General features: G+C 60.3%; 1 protein-coding gene across 1 annotated transcript; it reads left to right on the top strand.

Annotated features, from left to right (window-relative positions):
• The first annotated feature begins 941 nt into the window (after window positions 1–941).
• Window positions 942–16,542, top strand: NFIX (nuclear factor I X). Its single transcript, XM_062604541.1, has 9 exons — window positions 942–1,018; window positions 2,493–3,021; window positions 10,570–10,632; window positions 11,103–11,177; window positions 12,474–12,594; window positions 12,700–12,833; window positions 14,851–14,973; window positions 15,128–15,294; window positions 16,381–16,542. Exons 1-9 carry the CDS (start codon window positions 1,016–1,018, stop codon window positions 16,525–16,527), a joined length of 1,362 nt encoding a protein of 453 aa, XP_062460525.1. The 5' UTR covers window positions 942–1,015; the 3' UTR covers window positions 16,528–16,542.
• The last annotated feature ends 265 nt before the right edge of the window (window positions 16,543–16,807 follow it).

The raw sequence follows: 16,807 nt of genomic DNA on the forward strand, positions 1-16,807 counted from the left end.
GTTTTGGGTGCAGATGGCGGGGTTTTGGGTGCAGATCGTGGGGTTTGCGGTTCAAATCGCGTGGTTTTGGGTTCAAATCGCGGGGTTTTGGGTGCAGATCGTGGGGTTTTGGGTTCAAATCGCCGGGTTTGGGGGGCAGATGGCGGGGTTTTGGGTGCAGATCGTGGGGTTTTGAGTGCAGATCGTAGGGTTTAGGTGCAGAGCGTGGGGTTTTGGGTGCAGATCGCGGGGTTTTGGGGGCAGAGCTTGGGGTTTTAGGTGCTGATCTCGGGTTTTTGGGGGTAGATTGTGGGGTTTGGGGGCAGATCGCGGGATTTTGGGTGCAGATCTCAGGGTTTTGGGTTCAAATCGCGGGGTTTTGGGTGCAGATCTCAGGGTTTTGGGTTCAAATCGCGGGGTTTTGGGTGCAGATCGCGGGGTTTTGGGTTCAAATCGCGGGGTTTTGGGTGCAGATCGCGGGGTTTTGGGTGTTTCCTTTTCTCCATGTCCCGGCCCCGAACTCCACCGTGTCCCCCCCCTCCCTTGCTCCTTCTTTACTCCCCCCCCCCCATCCCCGGTTCCCGCCCCCCCCCCCCCCCCCCCCCCCCCTCCAAAATCCCATCCCATCCAATGGGGTGTCCGCTCCCCCCGCGCGCTGCTCTCCCATTGGCCGCCGCCGCTCCGGTCCCGGTGCCAAAAGGGGCCGCGGCGGCTCCGCGCCCGGCGGCGGCAGCGGCGGCTCCGGCTGCGGCTCCGCGGTGGCACCGGGACTTCCCCCACCCCCCCCGCCCCCCCTTCCCCGTATCCCCATCGCTGGGACAACCCCCACCCCCCACCCCCATCCCCATCCCCCCAAAATCCCATCCCGGTAACCGGGACCCCGCGATCTCCTCCCCGTCCGCCCGTCCGCAGCCCCCCCGTTAACCCCGCACCCCGTTGTGGTGTCGTCTCGTGTCCCGTGTCCCCCCCCCCAACCCCCGTTTTGCCCCACCGGGGCCCGACTGGCAGCTGCCCAGGGCCGGGATGAGCCGCCGCGATGGTACGGAACGGGATGGGATGGGATGGGATGGGATGGGATGGGATGGGATGGGATGGGATGGGATGGAACGGGACGGGACGGGGCGAGGCGCCGGTGGCACCGCGATAGGGTCCGGGTAGCGACGGCATCGGCGGTCCGCGATGGGGAACGGGAGCGGCGGCACCGGGAAGCGATGGAGCCGGACGGGACCAGGGGTCGGGAGCGGTGGGGCAGGGAGCCGGCTCCTCCCCGCTGTGCCCGCAACGGAGCCGTGGGGGTCCCGGTCGGAGCCGAGAGTCCCCGTGGGGTTGGGATGGGGCCGCGTGTGCCGGGAGAGCCCCGTTAAGGAGCGGGGTGATGCTGGGAGACCCCCAAAGCACAACCGGGGGATGCTCCGTGTGGGGCCGGAGTGGTTTGGATGGGGGGGGGGGTGTGTGTTGGTCCATGGAGGTCGGGAGCATCCCATGGGATGTTCCCGATGTGCTGGGGCAGGAGGGGTTCGGGATGGGGGGCGGGATGAGGGGTGGTCCCTTGGGAGTTCCCTGGGCAGGATGAGGGGCAGGATGGGTGCTCATCCCTTTGGGAGGTCCCTGAGCAGAATAGGGTCCAGGATGAGGGGTGGGATGTGGGGATTCAACCCCTGCAAGCTCCCTGGGCAGGATGAGGGGTGGGATAAGGGGTGGATGAGGGGCACGGTAAGGGGTGGATGAGGGGCAGGATGTGGGGTGTATGAGGGGTAGGATAAGGGGCAGGATAAGGGGTGGATGAGGGGCAGGATAAGGGGTGGATGAGGGGCAGGATAAGGGGCAGGATAAGGGGTGGATGAGGGGCAGGATGTTGGGTGTATGAGGGGCAGGATAAGGGGTGGATGAGGGGCAGGATAAGGGGTGGATGAGGGGCAGGATAAGGGGTGGATGAGGGGCAGGATAAGGGGTGGATGAGGGGCAGGATAAGGGGTGGATGAGGGGTAGGATAAGGGGCAGGATAAGGGGTGGATGAGGGTCAGGATAAGGGGTGGATGAGGGTCAGGATAAGGGGTGGATGAGGGGCAGGATAAGGGGCAGGATAAGGGGTGGATGAGGGGCAGGATAAGGGGTGGATGAGGGGCAGGATAAGGGGTGGATAAGGGGCAAGATAAGGGGTGGATGAGGGTCAAGATAAGGGGTGGATGAGGGGCAGGATAAGGGGCAGGACGGGTGCTCATCCCTTGGGATCTCCCTGAGCAGAATAAGGTCCTGGCTGAGGTTTGGGATGCGGGGATTCAACCCTTACAAGCTCCCTGGGCAGAACGAGAGCAAGGATGCCGACCCCAACCATGGGGGCAGGCCACGATGCAGATATGGGGGGGACACCACACAGATAACACCAAGCCATGGGGCAGGAGCATCCCCTGGCGAAACAACACACGGGACCCCTCACCTGCACCCCCCCCCCCCCCTCCTTCTCCCTTCATATCCCCATATCCCCTCCCCTTGCCATCCCTGTGCCCCCACAGGATGAGTTCCACCCCTTCATCGAGGCGCTGCTGCCCCACGTGCGGGCTTTCTCCTACACGTGGTTCAACCTGCAGGCCCGCAAGCGCAAGTACTTCAAGAAGCACGAGAAGAGGATGTCCAAGGAAGAGGAACGCGCCGTCAAGGACGAGCTGCTGGGCGAGAAGCCCGAGGTCAAGCAGAAATGGGCCTCGCGCCTCCTGGCCAAGCTCCGTAAGGACATCCGGCCCGAGTGCCGTGAGGACTTCGTGCTCTCCGTCACCGGCAAGAAACCCCCTTGCTGCGTCCTTTCCAACCCAGACCAAAAGGGCAAGATCCGGCGCATCGATTGCCTGCGCCAAGCAGATAAGGTTTGGCGTTTGGACCTCGTCATGGTCATCCTCTTCAAAGGGGTTCCTTTAGAGAGCACCGACGGCGAGCGTTTGGCCAAGGCGCCCCAATGCGCAAGCCCGGGGCTCTGCGTGCAGCCCCATCACATCGGCGTCACCATCAAGGAGCTCGATCTTTACCTGGCTTATTTCGTCCATTCCGGTGAGTGCCAGGGGTTGAAACTGGGGGGGTTGGGGGGGAGGATGGGGGTGGTCACTATGGGGGGGTTTGAGCACTGCACACACACGCTCTGCCCCATAGGTTCTTTATTGGGGGGGGGGGCTTTACACAAAGGCGAGGGGTGTGCCAAGGCGGGTGCCATGCGGGTGGCAAAGCGGGTGCCAAAGTAGGTGCCATGCGTGTGCCAAGGCGTGTGGCATGCATGTGCCAAAGTGGGTGCCAAAGCGGGTGCCATGCGTGTACCAAGGCGTGTGCCAAAGTGTGCCAAAGCGTGTGCCATGCGTGTGCTATGCATGTGCCAAAGCATGTGCCATGCGTGTGCTATGCATGTGCCAAGGCATGTGCCAAAGCATGTGCCATGCATGTACAAAGGCGGGTGCCATGCGGGTGCCAAAGCGGGTGCCATGCGTGTGCCAAAGCAGGTGCCATGCGTGTGCCATAGCAGGTGCCATGCATGTGCCAAAGCGGGTGCCATGCGTGTGCCAAAGCGTGTGCCATGCGGGTGCCAAAGCGGGTGCCATGCATATGCCAAAGCAGGTGCCATGCGTGTGCCAAGGCGTGTGCCATGCAAGTGCTATGTGTGTGCCATGCCTGTGCCGTGCGTGTGCCAAAGCGTGCACCATGCACGTGCCAAAGCATGTGCCATGTGTGTGCCAAAGCGGGTGCCAAAGCATGTGCCATGCGTGTGCCAAAGCGGGTGCCATGCGTGTGCCAAGGCGTGTGCCATGCAAGTGCTATGTGTGTGCCATGCATGTGCCATGCGTGTGCCAAAGCGGGTGCCATGCATGTGCCAAGGCATGTGCCATGCGTGTGCCATGCATGTGCCAAAGCGTGTGCCATGCTTTGCCAAAGCGGGTGCCGTGCATGTGCCAAAGCGGGGGCCATGCGTGTGCCAAAGCGTGTGCCAAAGCATGTGCCATGTGTGTGCCATGCATGTGCCAAAGCCTGTGCCATGTGTGTGCCATGCATGTGCCAAAGCGGGTGCCAAAGCGGGTGCCATGCATGTGCCATGCATGTGCCAAAGCATGTGCCATGCATGTACCAAGGCGTGTGCCATGCATGTGCCAAAGTGTGTGCCATGCATGTGCCAAAGCGGGTGCCATGCATGTGCCAAAGCGGGTGCCATGCGTGTGCCAAAGAGTGTGCCATGTGTGTGCCATGCGTGTGCCAAAGTGAATGCCAAAGTGTGTGCCAAAGCATGTGCCATGTGTGTGCCATGTGTGTGCCATGCGGGCACCAGGGGCTGTGCATGGAGCAGTGTGTGCCAAAGCATGTGCCATGTGTGTGCCATGTGTGTGCCATGCACCGAGCACCAGCACCGCATTGTGCCATGCACCGAGCACCGGCACCGCATTGTGCCATGCACCCAGCACCGCATTGTGCCATGCACCGAGCACCAGCACCGCATTGTGCCATGCACCGAGCACCAGCACCACATTGTGCCATGCACCGAGCACCAGCACCGCATTGTGCCATGCACCCAGCACCAGCACCGCATTGTGCCATGCACCCGGCACCACATTGTGCCATGCACCCAGCACCACATTGTGCCATGCACCCAGCACCAGCACCGCATTGTGCCATGCACCCAGCACCGCATTGTGCCATGCACCGAGCACTGCCTTGTGCCATGCACCCAGCACTGCATTGTGCCATGCACCCAGCACCAGCACCGCATTGTGCCATGCACCCAGCACCACATTGTGCCATGCACCGAGCACTGCCTTGTGCCATGCACCCAGCACCGGCACCACATTGTGCCATGCACCGAGCACCAGCACCGCATTGTGCCATGCACTGAGCACTGCCTTGTGCCATGCACCCAGCACCAGCACCACATTGTGCCATGCACCGAGCACTGCCTTGTGCCATGCACCCAGCACCGCATTGTGCACCAGGCTCTACCATACACTGAGCTGTGCCATGCGCTGTGCCCTGCCCCATGCACTGAGCACCGTGTTGTGCACCGGGCTCGACCATCCGCTGTGCTGGGCCATGCACCGTGCCCCAAGGTGTTGCCATGCACCAAGCACCGGGCTCTGCTGTGCCCCGGGCTCTGCACCTAGCCCCATGCACCATGCACCGTACACCATGCACCATGCACTGCATTGTGCCATGCACCAAGCCCCATGCACTGTTACCATGCCATGCACCAAGCCCCGGGCTCTGCTCTGCACTGAGCCCTGCACCATGCACCGTTCCCCATGCACTGCATTGTGCCATGCACCAAGCACCAGGCTCTACCATGCTCCATGCTCTGCACCTAGCCCCATGCACCATGCACCGTACCCCATGCACCATGCACTGCATTGTGCCATGCACCAAGCAGCAGGCTCTGCCATGCCCCATGCACCATGCACCGTACCCCATGCCCCATGCACTGTTACCATGCCATGCACCAAGCACCGAGCTCTGCCGTGCCCCATGCTCTGCACCAAGCCCCATGCACCATGCACCGTACCCCATGCACCATGCACTGCATTGTGCCATGCACCAAGCACTGAGCTCTGCCATGCTCCATGCTCTGCACCGTACCCCATGCACCATGCACTGCATCGTGCCATGCACCAAGCACCAGGCTCTGCCATGCTCCATGCTCTGCACCGAGCCCCATGCACCATGCACTGCATTGTGCCATGCACCAAGCACTGAGCTCTGCCATGCTCCATGCTCTGCACCGTACCCCATGCACCATGCACTGCATCGTGCCATGCACCAAGCACCAGGCTCTGCCATGCTCCATGCTCTGCACCGAGCCCCATGCACCATGCACTGCATTGTGCCATGCACCAAGCACCAGGCTCTGCCGTACCCCGTGCTCTGCACTGTACCCCATGCACCATGCACCGTACCCCATGCACCATGCACTGCATTGTGCCATGCACCAAGCACCGGGCTCTGCCATGCTCCATGCCCATGCACCGAGCCCCATGCACCGTTACCACGCCATGCACCCAGCCCCATGCACTCAGCCCCATGCACCATGCACTGCATTGTGCCATGCACCCAGCCCCATGGCCCCAGCCCCATGGCCCCAGCCCCTGCCCCATAGCGGTACCAGGCTCCTGCTGAGCCCCATTGGGGCCGGTGCTCTGCCCTTGCCCGTGCCCACGGAGCACACGCGTGTGCATGGAGGATGTTGGGTCCACAGTGATGGATTTTGGGTCTAAACTGAAGGGTTTTGGGTGCAGAAGGAACGATTTTGGGTCCAGATTGAAGGATTTTGGGTCTAAACTGAAGGGTTTTGGGTGCAGAAGGAACGATTTTGGGTCCCGAAGGAAGGATTTTGGGTCCGCAATGAAGGATTTTGGGTTCAGAAGGAACGATTTTGTATCTGGAATGAAAGATTTTGAGTCCAGGTTGAAAGATTTTGGGCTCAGAAGGAAAGATTTTGGGTCCCGAAGGAAGGATTTTGGGTCCAGATTGGAGGATTTTGAGTGCAGAAGGAACGATTTTGGGTCCGAAATGAAAGATTTTGGGTCCAGAATGAAGGATTTTGGGTCTGAAATGAAGGATTTTGGGTCCCGAAGGAAGTATTTCGAGTCTGAAATGAAAGATTTTGGGTCCAGAATGAAGGATTTTGGGTGCAGAAGGAACGATTTTGAGTCCAAAATGAAAGCTTTTGGGTCCAGAATTCAGTATTTTGGGTGCAGAAGGAACGATTTTGGGTCCAAAATGCAAGATTTTGGGTCCAGATTGAAAGATTTGGGGTTCAGAAGGGAAGATTTTGGGTCCCAAAAGAAGGGTTTTAGGTCTGAAATGAAGGATTTTGGGTCCAAATTGAAAGATTTTGGGTCCAGAATGAAGGATTTTGGGTGCAGAAGGAACGATTTTGGGTCCGAAATGCAAGATTTAGGGTCCCGAATGAAGGATTTTGGGTCCAGATAGAAAGATTTTGGGTTCAGAAGGAAAGATTTTGGGCCCAAAATGAAGGATTTTGGGTGCAGAAGGAACGAATTTGAGGCTGAAATGAAAGATTTTGAGTCCAGATTGAAAGATTTTGGGTCCGCAATGAAGGACTTTGGGTTCAGAAGGAACGATTTTGGGTCTGAAATGAAAGATTTTGGGTACGGATTGACGGATTTTGGGTCAAAAATTACAGATTTTGAATCCAGATTGAAAGATTTTGGGTCCAGAATGGATTTTGGGTCCGAAATGAAGGATTTTGGGTCCAGATTGAAAGATTTGGTTCTGAAATGAAGGATTTTGGGTCCAGATAGAAAGATTTTGCGTTCAGAAGGAAAGATTTTGGGTCCTGAATGAAGGATTTTGGGCCCGAAATGAAGGATTTTGGGTCCAAAATGACAGATTTTGAGTCCAGATTGAAAGATTTTGGATCCAGAATGAAAGATTTTGGGTTCCGAATGAAGGATTTTGGGTCTGAAATGAAGGATTTTGGGTCCCGAAGGAAGGATTTTGAGTCCCGAAGGAAGGATTTTGGGTCCGAAATGAAGGATTTTGGGTCCCAAATGAAAGATTTTGGGTCTGAAATGAAGGATTTTGGGTCCGAAATGAAAGATTTTGGGTCCGAAATGAAGGATTTTGCGTCCGAAATGCAGGATTTTGGGTCCGAAACGACAGATTTTGCGTGCAGATTGAAAGATTTTGGGTCCGAAATGAAGGATTTTGAGTCCGAAACGACAGATTTTGGGTCCGAAATGACAGATTTTGGGTCCGAAATGAAGGATTTGGGGCCCGAAATGAAGGATTTGGGGTCCGAAATGAAGGATTTGGGGTCCCGAAAGGAAGGATTTTGGGTCTGAAATGAAGGATTTTGGGTCTGAAATGAAGGATTTTGGGTCCGAAATGAAAGATTTTGGGTCCGAAATGAAGGATTTTGGGTCCCGAATGAAAGATTTTGGGTCCCGAATGAAAGATTTTGGGTCCGAAATGAAAGATTTTGGGTCCGAAAGGAAAGATTTTGGGTGCAAAATGAAGGATTTTGGGTCCCGAATGAAAGATTTTATGTCCAAAACGAAAGATTTTGGGTCCGAAACGACAGATTTTGCGTGCAGATTGAAAGATTTTGGGTCCGAAATGAAGGATTTTGGGTCTGAAATGAAGGATTTTGGGTCCGAAACGAAAGATTTTGGGTCCGAAACGACAGATTTTGCGTGCAGATTGAAAGATTTTGGGTCCGAAATGAAAGATTTTGGGTCCGAAATGAAGGATTTTGGGTCCGAAATGAAAGATTTTGGGTCCGAAACGACACATTTTGCGTGCAGATTGAAGGATTTTGGGTTTAGAACGCCGCCTTTTGGATGCTTTACAGTGGACGGGGGGGGGGGGGGGGCAGAACTTGTCCCCCTTTGGGGGTCCCCATCCCCCCCCCCATATAAACCCCCCCTCTCCCCCCCCCCCCCCCCCCCGCTGTGGGTTCGAGCCCCACAGCGGCTCCACCGGCGCCGCCAAAATGGCCCCGGTTGGCACCGTGCCCCCTGGCACCGCACGAGGCCCCAGCCCCCCCCTATGGCTTGGGGGGGGAAAGGGGGGGGGGGGTGTCCTTGGGGGCTGCTGCAGGGGCCATGGGGGGGGGTGTGGGGGGGTTATGGGGGGCTCGATGCCAACCCCCCCCCCCCCATTGGCGTAAGATGGCGGCGCCTTTTGGCACCCGAGCGGCGCTGCGGCACCGCGGCAAAGGGGGGCCCTATGGGGAGCCCCCCCCCCTTCCTCTATGGGGCACCCCACAGCTGGGATTGAGCCCCTATAGAGGGGAGCACCCCAGTTCCGTGCTGGGGAGGGGGGTCCCATGGGGCACATCTATGGGGCTCTTGTCTATAGGAGGCTTTTGGTGGATGCGGGTGGAGTTGTGGGGCTCTATGGGGCGCCATGGGGCTCTATGGGGCGCCATGGGGCTCACTGGGGATCTGTCAATAGGGGTCTGCAGGCAAGACCCATAGGGGCTAGGTGGAGGTGGAGCTCTGGGGCTCCATAAAGACCTAGAGGGCTCCATGGGGCACGATGGTCCTCTATAGGGCTGCCTCTGTGTGGGGCTCTATAGGGCACTGTGGGGACTCTCTCTTGGTCTATAGGACCCATGGGGCTGGAGGCAGCTGGAAGGGGGCCATAGGGGTCAGGCTGGGGGGCACCCCCCATTGAGCCATAGGGCTGCTATGGGGCCGCTATGGGGCTGGAGACCCACAGAGATAAAGGCTCCAGATGGGGAAACTGAGGGGGGGGTGGGGAGGGGGGGATATTATGGGGTGTGGCCCCCCCCCCCCCCCGAGGTCACGACCCCAATGACCCCACAGCGGGGTCACCATGGGGGGAAGGGCATCCCCATGGGATGGGGCAAGGGAAAACATGGGGGGGGGGGGGGGGGTCCCAAGTATTGGCAATGAAGGGGGGGGGGGGGCACCCAGGCGGGTTTGGGGGTGCCCCCCCCCCCTCCTCCAGCACAGACAATGGAGGCTTTGTTGGCGCTGCCGTTGGCGGGGGGCCAGCGCATTCCTGGCCCCCATCCCAGCCCCACAGCGGCCCCGTCGTGTGGTCCCCCCCCCCCCCCAACACTGGCCCCACAGCGGCCCCCCCCCCCCCAGCCCCCTTTGGCTGCTGCATCCTTCAGCCATGGGGCACCTGATGGGGGGGGGGGGGGATTCACCTCGAGTGACCCCATGGGGAGAAGGGGCTCGGGGGGTGGGGGGGGGCACCTTGGTTTTGGGGGGGGCACTGTTATGGGGGGCACTTATGGGGGGGTCACTGTTATGGGGGGGTCACTTATGGGGGGGTCACTGTTATGGGGGGTCACTTATGGGGGGGCACTGTTATGGGGGGGTCACTGTTATGGGGGGTCACTTATGGGGGGCACTGTTATGGGGGGGTCACTTATGGGGGGGTCACTGTTATGGGGGGGCACTGTTATGGGGGTCACATGGGGGGGTCACTGTTATGGGGGTTCACTGTTATGGGGGGTCACTGTTATGGGGGGGTCACTGGGGGGTCACTTATGGGGGGGTCACTTATGGGGGGTCACTGTTATGGGGGGGTCACTGTTATGGGGGGGTCACTTATGGGGGGGTCACTGTTATGGGGGGGTCACTTATGGGGAGTCACTGTTATGGGGGTTCACTGTTATGGGGGTCACTGTTATGGGGGGGTCACTTATGGGGGGTCACTTATGGGGGGTCACTGTTATGGGGTTCACTGTTATGGGGGGGTCCCTGTTATGGGGGTCACTGTTATGGGGGGGTCACTTATGGGGGGGCACTGTTATGGGGGTGTCACTGTTATGGGGGAGTCACTGTTATGGGGGGTCCCTGTTATGGGGGGGTCACTGTTATGGGGGTTCACTGTTATGGGGGGTCACATGGGGGGTCACTGTTATGGGGGGTCACATGGGGGGGTCACTGTTATGGGGGTTCACTGTTATGGGGGGGTCACTTATGGGGGGGCACTGTTATGGGGGGTCACATGGGGGGGTCACTGTTATGGGGGGGGTCACTGTTATGGGGGGTCACTGTTATGGGGGGGGTCACTGTTATGGGGGGGGTCACTGTTATGGGGGGGGTCACTGACCCATCCTTCCCGCAGACTCCGGCCAATCCGAAACAGGAAACCCCCCCGGAGATGCGGACATCAAACCACTGCCCAATGGTGAGAACCCGGTGATCCCAGTGCCCCATATCCCACACCCCATACCCCATATCCCATACCCCATACCCCATACCCCATACCCCATACCCCATATCCCACACCCCATATCCCATACCCCATACCCCATATCCCATACCCCTTACCCCATACCCCATACCCCATACCCCATATCCCATATCCCATATCCCATATCCCACACCCCATATCCCATACCCCATACCCCATATCCCATATCCCATACCCCATATCCCATACCCCATACCCCATACCCCACCCCATACCCCATACCCCATATCCCACACCCCATATCCCATACCCCACACCCCATACCCCACACCCCATATCCCATATCCACACCCCACACCCCATATCCCATACCCCACACCCCATACCCCATATCCCACACCCCACACCCCACACCCCATACCCCACACCCCACACCCCATATCCCCTTGTCCCTGTATCCCCAGGGCACCTGAGCTTCCAGGACTGCTTCGTGACGTCGGGGGTCTGGAATGTGACGGAGCTGGTGCGAGTGTCCCAGAGTAAGTGGGGAGATGGGGTGGGGGGACGGGGGGGGGATATGGGATAGGGGATATGGGATATAGGATATGGGATATAGGATATGGGGAATGGGGATATGGGTATGGGATATGGGGGATATGGGATATGGGATATGGGGGATATGGGATATGGGGGATATGGGATATGGGGTGTTGGATATAGGATATGGGGAATGGGGATATGGGATATGGGATATGGGGGATATGGGATATGGGATATGGGGGATATGGGATATAGGATATAGGATATGGGGTATGGGGATATGGGAAATGGGACATGGGATATGGGGGTATGGGATATGGGATAGGGGATATGGAGATACAGGGATATGGGATATAGGATATGGGGAATGGGGATATGGATATGGGAAATGGGGATATGTATATGGGATATGGGGGATATGGGATATAGGATATGGGGTATGGGGATATGGGAAATGGGACATGGGATATGGGATATAGGGTATGGGAAATGGGGATATGGGAAATGGGGATATGTATATGGGATATGGGGGATATGGGATATGGGATATGGGGTATGGGGATATGGGATATAGGATATGGGGTATGGGGATATGGGAAATGGGACATGGGATATGGGGGATATGGGATATGGGATATGGGGTATGGGGATATGGGATATAGGATATGGGGTATGGGGATATGGGAAATGGGACATGGGATATGGGGGTATGGGATATGGGACGGGGGATATGGGATATGGGGGATATGGGAAATGGGACATGGGATATGGGGGTATGGGGTATGGGACATGGGATATGGGAGATGGGACATGGGATATGGGGTATGGGGGATATGGGATACGGGAAATGGGGATACAGGATAGGGGGTATGGGGATACAGAATATGGAGATATGGGATATGGGGTAAGGGATATGGGGTATGGGGATGTGGGGCATGGGATATGGGATATGTGGTAGGGGGTAGGGGATATGAGGTATGGGGATATGGGATATGGGGTAGAGGATATGGGGGTATGGGGTAGGGGATATGGGGTATGGGGTAGGGGATATGGGGTAGGGGATATGGGGTATGGGGTATGGGGGATATGGGATATGGGGGATATGGGAAATTGGGCTACGGGATAGGGGGTATGGGGATACGGGGTATGGGATATGGAGATATGGGGTAGGGGACATGGGATATGGGGATATGGGATCTGGAACATGGGAATATTGGGGTGCTCGTTGGGGGGGGGGTCCTCTCTGTGTCCCCCACATCCCCCCCCCACCCCATTGTCATTTCCCCCCCCCCCAGCCCCAGTGGCGACCGCATCGGGCCCCAACTTCTCCCTGGCCGACCTGGAGAGCCCGGGGGGGTTCTACAACATCAGCCCCGTGGCCTTGGGCCGCCGGCCCCTTGGGCCCCCCAGCGCCAGGTACCCCCCCCCCCCCAACCAGGAACCTCCCCATAGCACCCATAGGGGCCTCCCCATTGAGGCCCCCCCCCCACGGTTTGGGGCTGACTCCTCTGTGCCCCATAGCGGCCCCAAGCGCCCCAAGGCGCTGGATGAAGGGGACCTGGAGGGACCCGGGGACGATGTCTTCTACCCAGGACCGGGCCGGTCCCCAGCCCCCGGCAGCAGCCAGGGACCGTGGGGGGGGGACGTGGACACCGGTGGGTGATAACGGGGGGGGGGGGGGAAGAAGGGGGGGATATGGGGAGGGACAAAAAGGGGGGGTTATGGGGGTAGAGGGGTGATGGGGGGCAAGGAAGGGGAGGGGAAGGGGGGTATGGGGGGATATGGGGAGGGACAAAAAAGGGGGGGTTATGGGGGAGAGGGGTGATGGGGGAGGTCCATGGGGGGATGGGAGGGCAAGGAAAGGGGGGGTATGGGGGGATATGGGGAGGGACAAAAAAGGGGGGGTATGGGGGGTAGAGGGGTGAAGGGGGGGCAACGAAGGGGAGGGGAGAGAAATGGGGGTTATGGGGGGATATGGGGAGGGACAAAGAGGGGGGGTTATGGGGGGTAGAGTGGTGATGGGGGGGGTCCATGGGGGGATGGGGGGGCAAGGAAAGGGGGGGTATGGGGGGATATGGGGAGGGGCAAGGAAGGAAGGGGGGTATGGGGGGGATATGGGGGGACAAAAAAGGGGGGGTTAGAGAGTGGTGATGGGGGGGGTCCATGGGGGGATGGGGGGGAAAGAAAGGGGGGGTATGGGGGGATATGGGGAGGGACAAAGAGGGGGGGTTATGGGGGGTAGAGGGGTGATGGGGGAGGTCCATGGGGGGATGGGAGGGCAAGGAAAGGGGGGGTATGGGGGGATATGGGGAGGGACAAAAAGGGGGGGTTATGGGGGGTAGAGGGGTGATGGGGGGGAGGGTCCATGGGGGGATGGGGGGGCAAGGAAAGGGGGGGTACGGGGGGATATGGGGAGGGACAAAAAGGGGGGCTTATGGGGGGGTTATGGGGGGTAGAGGGGTCATGGGGGAGGTCCATGGGGGGATGGGGGGGGAAAGGAAGGGGAGGGAAAGGGGGGGTATGGGGGGATATGGGGAGGGACAAAAATGGGGGGGTTATGGGGGTAGAGGGGTGATGGGGGAGGTCCATGGGGGGATGGGGGGGCAAGGAAAGGGGGGGTACGGGGGGATATGGGGAGGGACAAAAAGGGGGGTTATGGGGGGTAGAGGGGTGATGGGGGGGAGGTCCATGGGGGGATATGGGGGGGATAAAAAGGAAGGGGTGTTGGGGGAGAGAAAGAAAGGGGGGTACGGGGGGATATGGGGAGGGACAAAGAGGGGGGGTTATGGGGGGTAGAGTGGTGATGGGGGGGGGTCCATGGGGGGATGGGGGGGAAAGGAAGGGGAGAGAAATGGGGGGTATGGGGGGATATGGGGAGGGACAAAAAGGGGGGTTATGGGGGGTAGAGGGGTGTTGGGGGAGGTCCATGGGGGATGGGGGGGCAAGGAAAGGGGGGGTACGGGGGGATATGGGGAGGGACAAAAAGGGGGGTTATGGGGGGTAGAGGGGTGATGGGGGGGCAAGGAAGGGGAGGGGAAGGGGGGGTATGGGGGGATATGGGGAGGGACAAAGAGGGGGGGGTTATGGGGGGTAGAGGGGTGATGGGGGGGGTCCATGGGGGGATGGGGGGGAAAGGAAGGGGAGAGAAAGGGGGGTATGGGGGGATATGGGGAGGGATAAAGAGGGGGGGTTATGGGGGGTAGAGTGGTGATGGGGGGGCAAGGAAGGGGAGGGAAAGGGGGGTATGGGGGGATATGGGGAGGGACAATGAGGGGGGGTTATGGGGGGTAGAGGGGTGATGGGGGGGAGGTCCATGGGGGGATGGGGGGGAAAGGAAGGGGAGAGAAAGGGGGGGTCCGGGGGGATATGGGGTGTGTAATGGGGAGGGACAAAGGGGGGGGGCGCTCTGGGGGTCATGGGTTATGGGGTGCAGGGTGGTGATGGGGTGGGGGGTGTCCATGGGGGGGGGGGATGAGGGGGGGCAAGGAAGGGGAGTGAAAAGGGGAGGGATATTGGGGGGGTTAATTTGGAGGTACAAAAAGGGGGGGGGGCTCTGGGGTTCATGGGGGGGAGCCCTCAGAGCTTGGCTACTAAAGGGGGGGGGGTGTTGGTTCTGGGGGGCGCTATGGGGTGTCCCCACACCCCCCCACACCCCACATCCCCCCCCCCCAGGCCCGGCAGCGCTGAAGAAATCGGGCAAGTTGGATTTCTGCAGCGCCCTATCGGGGCACGGAGCCCCCCCCCGCATGGCCTTTGGCCACCACCCCCTGCCCGTCCTAGCCGGCGTCCGCCCCGGTGAGCCCCCCCCCCCCCAAAAATTGTGGTGATGGTTGGTGCCCATTGGGTGCTATGGGGAAAAAGGGGGTTAAAGGGAGCACCCATTCGCTATTGGGGGGGGGGGGGGTGTTGGCACCGCGGATGTGGGTGCTGGCGCTCAGGGTCCTTGCAGGCAGCCCGAGGGCCACGGCCTCGGCGCTGCACTTCCCGTCGGGGTCCCTGCTGCCGCAGTCGAGCCCCTACTTCGCGCACCCCACGATCCGCTACCACCACGGGCAGGACTCGCTCAAGGACTTCGTGCAGTTCGTCTGCGCCGACGGCGCCGCCCAGGGCCCCCAGGTGCGATGGGGAGCACGGAAATGATGGGGGGGAAGGAACGGGAATAACGGGAACGAACGGGAACGGGGCGTTCGTCCCCTCGGAGCGGAGCCGGCGGGCGCTAGGACCTGCGCGTCCGTGAGGCGGCGGGAGCAGGATGTGGAGGAGGAGGCGGAGTCTGGATGCAAATGAGGCGGAGAGGGGCAAAGGGGGGGCGTGGTGTGTATGTAAATTAGAGAGCGGAGGCGGGGCCTGGATGCAAATGAGGCCGGGCAGCCGAGGTGGGGGCAGTGGAGGGTTGGGGATTGGGGGGAAGGGGGGGGGAGGACACGATGGGAGCCCCCCCCAACCTGAGACCCACAACCAGGGACCCCCACAAGTGGGAGCCCCACAACCGGAGACCCCCAAGCAGGGACCCCCACATGGGGACCCCTCAACTGGGGACCCCCACAATGGGGACCCCCCCAACCCAGCACCATCAACCGGGGAACCCCATAATGGGGAACCCCCCAACGGGAGGCCCCCCCAAGCAGGGACCCCCACAACGGGGACCCCCCCATCCTGAGACCCACAAGCAGAGACCCCCACAACAGGGACCCCCAACCCGAGACCCCCACAACAGGGACCCCCCCCAAACCCTAGACCCCCAAGCAGGGACCCCCACAACAGGGACCCCCCAACCCGAGACCCCCAACCAGGACCCCCACAACAGGGACCCCCCCAAACCCAAGACCCCCAACCAGGGACCCCCACAACAGGGACCCCCCCCAAACCCTAGACCCCCAAGCAGGGACCCCCCAACCAGGGACCCCCACAATGGGGACCCCCCCAACCAAGACCCCCAACCAGGGACCCCCACAATGGGGACCCCCCCAACCAAGACCCCCAAGCAGGGACCCCCACAACAGGGACCCCCAAACCCAAGACCCCCAACCGGGGACCCCCACAACAGGGACCCCCCCCAAACCCAAGACCCCCAAGCAGGAACCCCCCAACCCAAGACCCCCAACCGGGGACCCCCCCAATGGGGACCCCCCCATCCCATGACCCCCAACCTCACTGAACCCCCCCCGGCCCCGGGTGCCCATCACTGTGTTCTCATTGCAGCCCTGTGGGGCGCAGGGCAGGGTTGGGGGCACTGCTGGGGCCCCCCTGGCCAGGCCCCTGCCCCTGGCCCCTCCGGAGCACAAAGCCCCCAGTGGCCCCCAGGGCGGAGCGGCCGCTGCACCCCGTAAGTGCCCAGCACCCCATTGAACCCCACTGCACCCCATTGAACCCCATTGAACCCCACTGCACCCCATTGAACCCCATTGAACCCCACTGCACCCCATTGAACCCCACTGCATTCCATTGAACCCCATTGAACCTCGCTGCACCCCATTGAACCTCGCTGCACCCATTTGAACCCCACTGCGCCCCATTGAACCCCACTGCACCCCACTGCACCTGCAGCCGGGACCTGGGATGTGGCGGGGGGGGACGGGGGGGACGGATGGGACGGGGTGTGCAGGGGGGGCCGTAAGTGGGGTGCAAT

This window comes from Pezoporus occidentalis, unplaced genomic scaffold, assembly GCF_034315485.1.
Source record: "Pezoporus occidentalis ecotype Australia unplaced genomic scaffold, CSIRO_AGI_Poc_V1 ctg867, whole genome shotgun sequence".
In the NCBI taxonomy this organism is placed as follows: domain Eukaryota; kingdom Metazoa; phylum Chordata; class Aves; order Psittaciformes; family Psittacidae; genus Pezoporus; species Pezoporus occidentalis.